At 37.0% G+C, this 12,742-nt stretch overlaps 1 protein-coding gene across 4 annotated transcripts in view; it reads right to left on the bottom strand.

Annotated features, from left to right (window-relative positions):
* Positions 1 to 12,742, bottom strand: part of LOC136266074 (protein sidekick-2-like) — a 76,806-nt gene that overhangs the window by 48,244 nt on the left and 15,820 nt on the right. For all 4 annotated transcript variants that reach the window (XM_066061048.1, XM_066061041.1, XM_066061059.1 and 1 more), the window contains exons 3-6: positions 8,132 to 8,452; positions 5,951 to 6,232; positions 2,992 to 3,068; positions 38 to 263 (exon numbers count right to left, since the gene is read on the bottom strand). In XM_066061048.1, coding sequence (XP_065917120.1) covers positions 38 to 263; positions 2,992 to 3,068; positions 5,951 to 6,232; positions 8,132 to 8,452 — 906 coding nt within the window. The remainder of the gene's footprint in view (positions 1 to 37; positions 264 to 2,991; positions 3,069 to 5,950; positions 6,233 to 8,131; positions 8,453 to 12,742) is intronic.

The following is a 12,742-nucleotide window of genomic DNA, read 5'->3' as shown; positions in this document are numbered from 1 at the left end:
AGTTCAGATAAATAAGGATGTAAATATCCCAACTTACCTACTTCAGATTGTCTGAATTCTCCCATTCCAGCACTGTTAATAGCTGCTACACTGAGTAAGTAATTTGTGTATCTTTCTCTAGCAATGTTTGGACCAAACACACTAAAGATATCAACCATGGTAGTATTAGCTGGAACAATTGTGGTAGCTTGTGATGATCCATTAATATATAATGTCAAATTGTATTCCTCTACTTCGGTCATGGTAGATTCCAATCGTGGAGCCTGTATAACAAATTGAAAATATTGATGCCATGCAGTGGATTTGACTGTACATAAAGGTATATATTATCATAACACTGTAGTATGTACGTACATGTATAGTACATACACTAAACGGACCATTGGTTATCAGAACCCCAATGGTCTCAGGGCGATGGTAAAAGTATTTAGATAAGTGAATTATTTGAATAACTGAACTCATACATTTGTGTTGAAAAGAACATACACTATTACTCAAAATACTCTAATAGAAGAACAATCATTTCCAATTTTGGATAAACAAGGTCAGATAACTGAGGGTCTACTGTATGTAGGATGACAGATGTACAGTAAGGTCATTATAACACATGGTGAATATTAGGATATAGAGTATTAATGTAAAATAGCTCATGTGGACAAACCTGTGTATATTGTGTGATAATGACAAAGTTTTCATTGTACTGTCGCTATAAAGAGTTGGATAGCTATAGAGCTACAGTATGCTGCTACTAGCGTACTACAAACATAGCAGTGTAGTTTATTCTTCTGGTTATGATGAAGACATTGCCCTTTTATTGGCCTTAGAACAAGGTCTTTAGTAACACTAACACATTTTAGGCAGCTAATCCTACCACAGTATTTTGGAATGTTGGTGATCCAACTGGTTTACAGCAAACCCAGCTGTCTTATATATATATATATATATATATATATATTCATGTATTTAAGTATTTATGCACAAATCTCAGGTCATTTCAGGGATGAAAAGTTTAATGATTTTTGCAAGGTCTTGACGTTTTCCCCATGAATGCAGCAGTTTCTAGCTAGTTATTTACTATTCAGAGTTAAAGATTTGTGAATTCGTAAATATTTATGTTGTTTATCATTAAAAATGAAAGTACTTAATAGTAGGTATCAAGACACTGTCATACAGCCAAAGGAGCCAGTGCGTGTTATTGAAAGGAAGAACAATAATAATACAATTTTCATGCATACATACATATATCTCTGTGCTGTCTTTTTGAAATAAGATGATTTTTTACTGTAGAAATGCCCTCTACTTTTAAGTATACAGTCAACATACAAACCTTTAGCAAAATTACTTCAAGCATTTCAAAGATGTGAGCCTTCAAAAATTAGCTTAATTTCTTTGTGATTTTTTGCATACTTACAAAATCAGTGATAAATTGCAAACCTGTTGTTAAAATTCGGCACACGTAAGGCAGCTTTAAAGGTAATTTTCGGCAATAAGATGAGTTGAAATCATACAGTATGATAGCACTGTAAAGTAGGGGACCACAAAGGAGTAGGCGTGGCCCACGGGATAACATCACCAAAAAATCAGCCTCAATTTTCCCTGACGATGATGAGGCAGTATTGGTTAGGTAAAACTAAGCCCAAACAAGTTTTCAAATCAACCCGAAACACTTTCAACAAGTTGCTACGGAATTTAAATATATATATATATATATATTTAACGGGATTTTCTACTGACTGACTGAGTAACTGACTGATGCCTTCAGACAAACGTAACTCAATAACTGCTAAGGATATGGGCTTGATTTTTCACTGTTTGACGTCGCTTCAGCTCGACAGGTGCCTTTTGGCATACCGCAGTACGTGCAGTGCATTCTTCATGGACTTACCGGTGTCCTCCTTTGTGTCCCATTCATCTTTGCTGACAGCGAAAAGTGTTGATTTGGCGGTAGCATGTGATGGCTTCCTTTCATAACGGAAATTGTCCGTATTTTTTATAGTGGCTATTTTGATAGCAGAGTTGCTTTTCAAACAGTTCTTGATTCGTACTGCTGTGTAACAGGCTGAACATAGCCGACAAAGAAGCGTAATGGATACTTTACTTTTCAGACAATAAATTGATATAACTGGGGGGAGTGGCATCATTTCTTTCAGTATGCATGGATTGCAGAGGTACTTTTCGAACAGTTCTTGATTCAAAATGCTGCGTAATGTGTTGAACATAGCTGACAATGAAGCGTAATGAACATAGCTGACAACGAAGCGTAATGGATACTTCACTTTTTAGACGATAATTGGGGTGCACGTTGCTATTTCAGATGTAGTATGCATGGGTTCAGAAATAATTATTTACAAAAAAAGTTAACAAACAAGTACATAGAAAAATTTGGAATTTTCAACTAGAGTAGGGACCATAGCACATCGCTAAAAGTACTGAAACAAGCTGGAGTAGTGCACGATATTAAATCACAGTAAAACAATAAGAAGTGTTATATCCCTACTGTGCTCAAGATACTGTAATGGAAATGCACAGTAGGGATATAACACTTCTTATTGTTTTACTGTGATTTAATATCATGGACTACTCTGACTTATTTCAGTACTTTTTAGCGATGTGCTATGGTCCCTACTCTAGTTGAAAATTCCAAATTTTTCTGTGTACTTGTACAATTAAAGGTCACAAAGTTATTAACGGAAAATATCACTAATACCTCTGTATGTTGTCGCGCTTACAAGACAAACCACTTATAACAAGAAGCTGAAAATTGGTATGTGTATGGGTTAGCTATTAAAGCTGAAACCTTTGGTAGTTTGAAATTGAACTAAAGACTATGAAAATACAGCACAAAAACCAACAGTATGTAACAATTACAAGATCAAGATTTGCTACTACAAACAATTACTTGCTACACCTCAGACAAACCGCTCAGGGGAACAAGTTGAAAATCACTGTACAGTTTGTCTATACAATATATACAACAAAACTATAACTCACCATCCATGATGCACTAATGTTTGGTGTTCTTTTATCAAACTTCAAATTTAGCTGAACATCAGTAGGAGGTAATGGTACTGTAACAAACACCAATACATTGTTAGGCATACACAGGCAAGGCTGTCTGTACATAACAGCATCATTTGTAGTTGTAATGTACACATCCTATCTTGATGTTGCAATAGGCAGTGTTGGGAAAGTTACTTTGTAAAAGTAACTAGTTACATATTACATATTACTTGCAACTGAACTATTTCGTTACAGTTACATATTACCCATAAAATAAAGTAACTGTAATAATATTACATATTATATTACTTTGTGTCCACAGCCTTAAGCTGTCACGTGTGAAACTACCACCTTATCATGTGACATGATTGCGTTGTTGGACAATGTGCAAATCTTGGTTATAAGTTAGAAGCTAGTGAATAAGCTTCATTCAGTAGGCCTCGTTACTTCGTTGTGGTCAGACGTTACTCAGAGGATTACTAACGAGATTAGTAACTTCGTTACTTTTAGTAATAATATTACATAATATTAGACTCGTTACAGTAATTATATTACTTAGGTAACGCGTTACATTTGCAAGTAAAGTATCTTGCGTTATATTACCTGTTTTCATAGTGTATTTCGTTATATTACTTTGTTACCACAAAAGTAATAATATTACGTAACGCGGTACGTAAGTAACGCGTTACTCCCAACACTGGCAATAGGTGAGTGCAAATAAATGCAATAACCAAAGTACAGCACTTCAAAGCGTTAAAAGAACAACCCTATATGTGACTGGCTGAGCAAAAACCAGCTGTTTTTGCACATTTCTCGAAATCCATTTTATTGCATCCCTGTAAGCTATAGTAACAAAACAGTGGACAGCCAAAGTTTCAGTCTTTTGTGATGAATGGTCTTGGAGTTATAACGATTGACAGTTGGAACAGGAATGAACTTGATTTGTACAGCAACAATACGGTATATAAATTACAGGCGCTTAGATAATCAATCATAACTTACGATTGAAACAAGCTACAAAGATGGGGCTTGGCTCAATCTGACTGCTGCTACTGTTATTAACTGTAAGCAACATTATTCATTATTTGTAACTTTGTTAATAGACCAGCTTGTGCAACTAAATTCTAGTGAACAACACCAGCTGTCGTCTTGTGATTACAGTGGAGAATCAATTATGGAGGACAGTTGCTTGTATAACTGAAACATAATATCAAATAACCAATCGTTCACACATAGAGATTTGCTACTCTTAATAGAGGAAGGAGCATTTGAGGATAAACAGCTCTCCTTGTACTGTTAAAAAGAGCATAGTCTGGCTAGTAGCCATGCAGTTACATTATACTTTGTAGAGGAATTGGGAAACAATATATCTTCAGGTGTGAAATAAAAAACATGCTATTCAAGAACTTTGTGTGCTAAGCTACAAAAGTACAAAAACCATTTAGGTGACAGATTGTATATGTGACCGGATCTGCGAAAACCTGACACAATCGTGCAAGCCTAAATTTCTAGTATAAAGCATTGAAAACAATGGATGAAATATTTGCATATTATTGAAAAAAATTGTAAATTTTTCGAACGCCTCTTTCTTAGTGAAGGAAGGGACTAACAATGAAAACCTGGTTATCATCTTATTTGCCTACTCAAGAGGAGTTGGAAAATCCTTGTTTCGTTGCAGTAGACCCAAAGATACGCAAGTTATGAGCATTTGTTTACGTCACATTGAAGTGATTGTACGAGATTGATTTTTCTTCATGAATTTCGCCTTTGTATGTAGTGACAAAAGGTGATAGAAGGACTAACTAACCTAGTAAATGATTTCTCTATCCATGGTGAACACGATGGTGAAATTTCAACCCAGTACATCAATCCATGCGTAAGTTACAACCGTTTCAGTGAGCACCTGTAATTTATTTTCCCTATACTTGCTGTACAAATCGATTTTTCTGTTGTTGCTACTTTGTAGGGCTGTAATTCCAAAAGTTATTGGCTTATAAGGCTGAAACTTTGCCAGAAGGTGTACTTAGCTAAGCAGATCATAATTATTTTAAAAACAGGAATTCAAAAAATGCTCTATTGCGTCGGGTTTTCGCAGATCCGGTCACATATGTGACTGAATTTGACAAAACCAGGCTTCGATGCACAAAGCTTTGTTAGGAGATATGGAGATTTTAAGTAATCATTGCGTAATAACTTCCCAGTGCCTACAGCTGTGCAAACTAAATTTGCACCAATTATTTGTCTATTTACCAGCTATCACTGAGTGGGTGTATAAATTTCTGATACCCAAAATTTTCCCTGTTTTGGGCAGCTTTCTTCGAGTGGGTTATAATATCACAGGTGGTAGTAATAGGGTGGGAGGGTGGGGGGGGTGGTGGGTGGGCTTAATATAGGGGTATAAAATGAAGTGAGAAGACGAATGGAATCCAGAGGCCAAGTTTGGGCTCTCCTTGGCCCTCCATGGCCCTCAAATCACTCCAAATTGACTGAGAACACTATTGGCGAGCTCTCTGTAAAGTCCCAGCTCACTACACACCATTGTCACAAAGCCATGGCCATTTAATGGCACCAATCTCCCACTCATGGCTTTGACAGGGTCGGAAGAAAGCTGCTACAGAAACCAGACTTGCCAGTCCTGAAGGAAGCACAGTGTGGAATATGATAGTGTATTAGACCAGTAATCCATTTCTGGTAAAAACGTAAGTTTGATTTTGTGTGTGTGGAAGCCTGGTTATACGAAATCTGGTCCCATATGTAGTAGCTACACTAGTAGAGATTATAAATACGTGTACTTCAATAAGTACGCCAGCTATAACAAATGGGCATTGTACGTATAATTAGTTCAGAACCTACATAAGACCTCAATATATTACTAGACTATCAAAATTTCAGCTCATCTAATGTTACTAAACTACTATTAGGAACAAAGTGCATGCAACACAACTCTTACCTGTTGGCATGGTCATCATCTCAATACTAGCAGGTGTTCCATCTCCAGCATTGTTGTAAGGAGTTACAGTGATAGTGTAATTAGTATTGGGAGTGAGTCCAGTAAATGTGTACATGTCTGCACTAGTTGTGTCCATCCCATTAAAGTCTAGTCCTGATATTTTCACTCTGTACAACACTGTTCCACACACATTACCAGGATCATAATCTGTTATAGTCCATGATATAGTGATATTATTCATTTCAATATCAATATCAGTGATTGGAGGGGTGGGTGCTGTGCCTGTATAAATACATGTGTAGGTGCAAAAAATTATTTAAGCTGGGTATCACACAAATATCAAAATACAATAACAACTTGAAACTGTTCTTCAGCAAAATTGTGTTTTGCGTTTGAATGTACTCACTAACAACATACAGCAAACATGTCTAAACAAAAAAAGGGTGCACACTATGTACATGCCTAGTTTAAATGAAATTGTTTTCCGAAAAGTGTGCGTACGTGCGCATGCTTGTGTGTGTACCACCACAAGACACCCTGACGTCGGACGCATTAGGTAATTGGGGGTGTGGAGCATACCAGGACACACCGTGGTTTAGGAACTGGTTCCTATAGTCATTGCTGTGGCTGTATGGGGATTAGCTGTACTCAGACAACTAATCAATTGTGGCGGCAATTAACAATCATACCAGCCACCATGAAGCAACAGCTCACATGTTACACTGCCTTACATTCCTCCTTGCTAAGTGGCAATGTCATCTTGTAGCTGAACACCTCCCCGGAGCACAAAACACTATAGCTGATGCATTTTCACATAACAATCTCGTCCCTTACTTCCAAATAGCATAAATATCAACTAAATTACATACATGGTTGATTAATTGTCTGTTTAGTTAGAATGGGATACTGTAGTATTAACTGCATGGCGCCAGATAATTAGATTTGTAAATACTGTCATATTTCATAATTCATGAATTACTTTAAAAAAATTCAGTGATTACATTGCTATTCACTGCTACGAAAGTGCAACTATAACAAACACTCAAATTACACACAGAAGTATCTTCTCAACTGTTTTATAATATGTCTATCATGTTTTCTCATGCGAATTGTTTAGAGAAAGCCTCAAAGCTGCCTTTAATGTCCGTACATGTAAGTACGGGTAACACCCCACATTTTTTTATGAAAATAATTTCAGTAAACCAGGTGTGTGCCTGTCTTCGGCCAGCTGTGGGCACACACCTGGTTTAAAAAGTTAACTATATGTACAATACAGATCGTTGTTTTGTTCACCAGTTTTCATATTCAAAGTTCACACAATGACCACGGTATGCGTCAACAAAAAGCACTGTTTCATAATTGTAATTGTATCATTCTACATTTGGCTTTTACAAGAAAGTGTACAGGAGTTCTTGCAACATTGAATTTAAGCTCATGCGTACTTGAATCAAGAAAACAGTCTATTGCTCAAGTATTGCTTACATACCTTTCTAAGTAATCACACAACCCGACACAACTGTTTCGGGTAATGGTGGTTCTCCAGGACATTGACCTTTCCAAAAAGTTTCTATGGAATTTTAAAATATTCCTATTAAAGTTTCTACTGACTAACTGATGCCTTCAGCCAAGCATAACTCAACAATGGATAAGGCTATGGGCTTGATTTTTTCACTGTTCGACATCGTTTTGTCCCGAGACGTGCCTTTTTTCCAACCGCAGTATGTACAATGCACATATCATGGACCTACCTTGTGTTCCAATTCTTTTTGCTGACAACCGAAGGTGTTGAATTGTGATAGCGCAATATGGGTTCCCTCTGGTTGTGTCATGCTTTTCACCCACATTTTCTGTAGTGACTGGATTCATTGCAGAGAAGTTTCTTGTACTGTTCTTCATTTGTATCACTGTGTAATGAGTAGAGCATAGCTACAAACAAAGTGTAATGGCCACCTCACTTTTCAGTGCGTAATTGATTATTGGGACACACGTTTAAATGCAAAATTATTTTATGGAATGCCTGGTGCCATTCTTTCTTTTAATGTGGTACGCGTTGATTCAGTAGTCATAATTGTGTTATTAAAAAGTAAACAAACAAGTAGAAGGAAAAATTCCTAATTTTTCCTTCTACTTGTTAAAAGACAATATGCATGTTTGTATGTACTTGAATATGCAGTAACTAACCAATCACAGTCAGTGTAGCAGTACGACTTGGATCTGGAGGAGTAATAGGGATCTCACACCGAAAAGTTGTACTACCAACATAATTCTCATCAACTGGACCAACTAACAGTCTAGTAGTGTTAGTGTTGTTATCATCTTCTATCCATTGGAGGAGGTCATCTGTGTCATTATCAATATCATTCATATTAAGTAGTGTTGTCCCATTAATTCTCCATTGTGGTGTAAGCATCACTGGTATGTTAATAAAATATCCACAGTTTAACAATGCATTTCCTCCCTTGCAAATTGTTGTATCATTTGGTTCCACAGAGATACCAACACCTGAAAATAGTAATAGTGACAGTACAGAAAAAAATAATCCAAGTATGTATATGAATATGTGTTTTAATTACATACACGAACTACAGTATATGCAGTTTAAAGTGATGGTGTAGTAAATATACTAATATATTAAAAATTATAAATTTAAAAATGAAGTAGGGATTCAAGTGATAAAAAGTAGTGAAACAAGAGATGAACAATGGTAGCTATTCATCTCTTGTTTCACTACTTTTTAGCTTGAAACCCTACTTCATTTTTATATTTATAATTTTTAATATACTAGTATATTTAGTACACCATCACTTTAAACTGCATATACTGTAGTTTGTGTATGTAATTAAAACACATATTCATATACATACTTGGATTATTTTTTTGTACTGTAACTATGAACAATGGTAGCTATTACAACATAGCTCAGTGGGAAATCCCTACTGATTTCCCACTGAGCTATGCTGTAATAGCTACCATTGTTCATCTCTTGTTTCACTACTTTTTATAGCTTGAAACCCTACTTCATTTTTATATTTATAATTTTTAATATACTAGTTTGTTAAGTTTTTTGTTAAAGCATACACTAGCTATAAACGTGTGACTGTTCTATTAGGGTGACTGCTGTATTAGAGTATCTTGAGTCAGCCTGCAAAAGATGTGTGCTTACCTAAAAAGGGTGTGTTAATTGTGGTTTTGATCGATTATTAGACTAGAGTATCTCAAATCAGCCTACCCGGCAACTTGAAGGTGTGTGGTCACAAATACAGCTAGCGTAAAAGGGGTGTGGTCTCGATAGGCAGATCGATATATGTGACCGGATTTGCAAAAAGGTACCTTTTCCACACATTTGACATACCAGCAAACAAAATGATGTAACACTTGACTCCTTACACTGATTAACTTGCTCTTAGTATCAAATGGTAGCCAGATACTGTAGCCACATTCAGTGAAAATTGCAAGCAAGTATATGCCATGATCAAAATGTTATGAAGCTTTAAAGTTCAAAAAATGGGTCAAATTTTGTGTGTGAAAAAGGTACCTTTTTGCAAATCCGGTCACATATGTAGAATGAGAGTGAGCGTGATCTTGTGATCTATCGTGGAGTACCGGTACCTTCATACAGTAGCGTACTCTAAGCACCTTAAATAATTTTGTGGCACCTATTATGCTGCTTAAAGAAAGTGTTGATATGGAAAATTAACGCCTTGATACGGTTTTGTTGGATGAAGAAGACAAGCAACCTGATTGAGGATAAAAGAAAAGACAAGGTGCACAGAGCGTGCACTCGTCGGAACCCCAAAAGGCACATCCCACCAGTGAGTTTGTTGTTGTAGCGTAAAATGGTGACCGTGCGCTGCTTCGTTTGGGTTCTAGGCCTGTGACTGAGGTAGTGAGGCAGTCATACTAATATTTGAGTTTTTGGCGATTTAAAAAATTTTATATTTGGCCACCTGTAAGTGTTTTGTTGTATTTTATGTATTATATGGACTAGTACTATTCCGTAAAGGTGGTTTTCGCAGCATACAATGTCTGTAGGATGATTTTCAAAGGCGGAAATTTGGGCGGCGTGTGAAACATTCACCATGATCCCTACTTAAATGGTACAACCATACCATTTGATGCATGAAATAGCCTGTCTCATAAATATCAATTTGAGAAACAAGTTGATGTTGTGCTACTTCTAAAACCATATGTCCATGCAGTTAATACTCTCCTTTTCTAGCTAAATATCAACTATATGAATCACACGGTACGATAGTACTGTAGCCAGCCTCACTTTATAGTAAGCCTTAGCCAAAACATCACCCAAAAACCAGCCTCAATTTTGGTGACAACAATAAGGCAGTATTGGTTAGGTAAAACTAAGCCTAAACAAGCTTTCAGATCGACCTGAAACTCTTTCAACAAGTTGCTATGGAATTAAAATGTATTAAATGGAATTTTCTACTGACTAACTGACTGACTCGCTGACTGACTGAGTAACTGATACCTTCAGACAAGTGCAACTCAATAAAGGCTACCTTGATTTTTTCACTATTCCACAGCGCTTCAGCCGGACACATTCCTTTTGGCATACCGCAGTATGTACAATGCATTCTTCATGGACTTACCAGTGTCCTCCCATTCATCTTTGCTAACAGTGAAATGTGTCGAATTGGCAGTAGCACTGATGACTTCCCTTCGTAACAGAAATTGTCCGTTTTTTCATAGTGGCTACTTCAACTGCAGCGGTGCTTTTCGAACAGTTCTTGATTCGTAATGCTCTGTGTAACGGGTTGAACATAGCTAACAACAAATTGTAATGGATACTTCACTTTTCAGATGATAATTGGTAGCTGGCACACACACTTGGTTTACTGAAATTGTTTTCGTAAAAGTGTATGCGTGTACCTATCTACTCATGTTTGTCTGTACACACTCACACGAGCAAAATCATTAAATGGTAAAAGCAGCTTGCACATAAGAAGGAAAGGTGAAATGAAGTCTGTGTTAAACTTCCACACATAAAAACTTTGCTTTGAGGTGGTTTCTTTTCAGCGGTCTGAAATATGGATGTGGCGAATCTCCTTAGACTTTGTGAATTACCTTCCCTTCAGGTTTTACAAACATTTTAATAATTGAAAAACAATAGCCTTGTAGACTACCAGAACAGCTTATCTCGAGTTGGAAGTAGGCGTACCACTTACTTACGTGAATGAAAATGAAGAGCAGCTTTTAGGACTTGTTGAGAGAATTTGTGGGAAAAAAAACGATTGTCAAAACTATAAAACAGTTTAGAAGATACTTCTGTGTACAATATGTTGTTAAAAGCGGTTTGTTTAACAAGCACTTCCTTAGCAGCACATAGCAATGTAATTAAAGAATTACAACTGTACATGAATACTAAATCTGTAATTACAATAGATTAAATTATGTATTATTGCAAACATAGTAATACCATAGATTATACATTAGGTAGTAATCTATGGTAATACATAGTTTGGTTAATTCCAGATGAGTTAGCTGCATGGCATCTGGTTTTTAGAAGTAGCACAACATCAACTTGTTTTATTTGATGCGGTATGTGTGGGTTATAGCCAGTCATAATAATTTTATTAAACCAGGCGCGCACCCACAACCGGCCAAAGGCCGGCTGTGGGCGTGCGCCTGGTTTACTGAAATTGTTTTCGTAAAAGTGTGTGTGTGTACCTATCTATCTACCTATGTTTGTCTGTATGCACCCACGTGAGCAAAATCGTTAAATAATGGTAAAATCAGCTTTTTACGTAAGCAGTAAAAGCAAAATGAAGTCTGTATTAAACTTCTGCACAGGTGAACTTTGTTCTGAGGTTTTTTTTTTTTGTTTTTTTGTTTTTTTCCCAGGCTAGATGTAATGCCCTTTCCTACCACCCCCAGCACAAAAGGCAAACGTGTTGGACAAGAACTGAAAAGCGGGACATCTAAAAGTCCCTAGGGCCATTTGTTAGGCCCATTTCCAGGGAAGCATCTAGTGATCTAAACGAGATGGAGCGGCTTCCACGGATGCACATCGTCGCTGACCTCAACAGGGGGTACAGCGAATCCACGCCAAAGTACTACTGTACGATAAAGCACTACATTTGGAAAGGAGCTCAGCAAGCCGGCGATAAAATGTGATGGCTTCCTTCCCCATGCCCCCAGTTGTGGCAAACACCAATGGAGTAAAGGATGCAAACTCCACCTCACGGACACGGTCACCATACCAGGGGCGGATCTAGGATTTATAAAAGGGGGGGGGGCTACCTCAAGGTCTAATCTCTTGGGTAGAGGTGTGCAAAGCACACTTCCCAGCATGCTTCGTATGCTGGAACTAGAGGGGTCTGGGGGCATGCCCCCCCAGGAAAATTTGAAAAATAGTTGCTAAAATACTGCAATTTGGAGACATTTCCACATAAAATTCATAATATTTTCTGCCTGTAGATATTTTATATACTGCCTTTAGATTATAGGTATGGCTCTCTGAAGCATTTTGCTCATGGAAAAGCTTGGGTAGGTACAGACAACCAAGTACATGATGCACCCCTCTCACAATTGTACAACACTGAATAGGTGCATGCTAGAATAATAATGTTGAAAGTGGAAAATTTCGAAATTTGAACAATGCAAGATTGAATCTGAGAGCATTTTCAATGGAAATGGTGTACATGAATTAAGTATTGCCATACATATTAACTACACAAGTAGATGAATGAAGCCCTTTAAACAGACCAATGCACTTCATTGTATGTATAGGTGCAGGCAGATTTGGAAAAATTCCATAACAGAACCAACTACATG

This window comes from Dysidea avara, chromosome 1 (assembly GCF_963678975.1).
Source record: "Dysidea avara chromosome 1, odDysAvar1.4, whole genome shotgun sequence".
NCBI classification, from domain to species: Eukaryota; Metazoa; Porifera; class Demospongiae; order Dictyoceratida; family Dysideidae; genus Dysidea; species Dysidea avara.
Note: the sequence above shows the minus strand (reverse complement) of the source record. Positions and strands in the feature narration are given on the sequence as shown.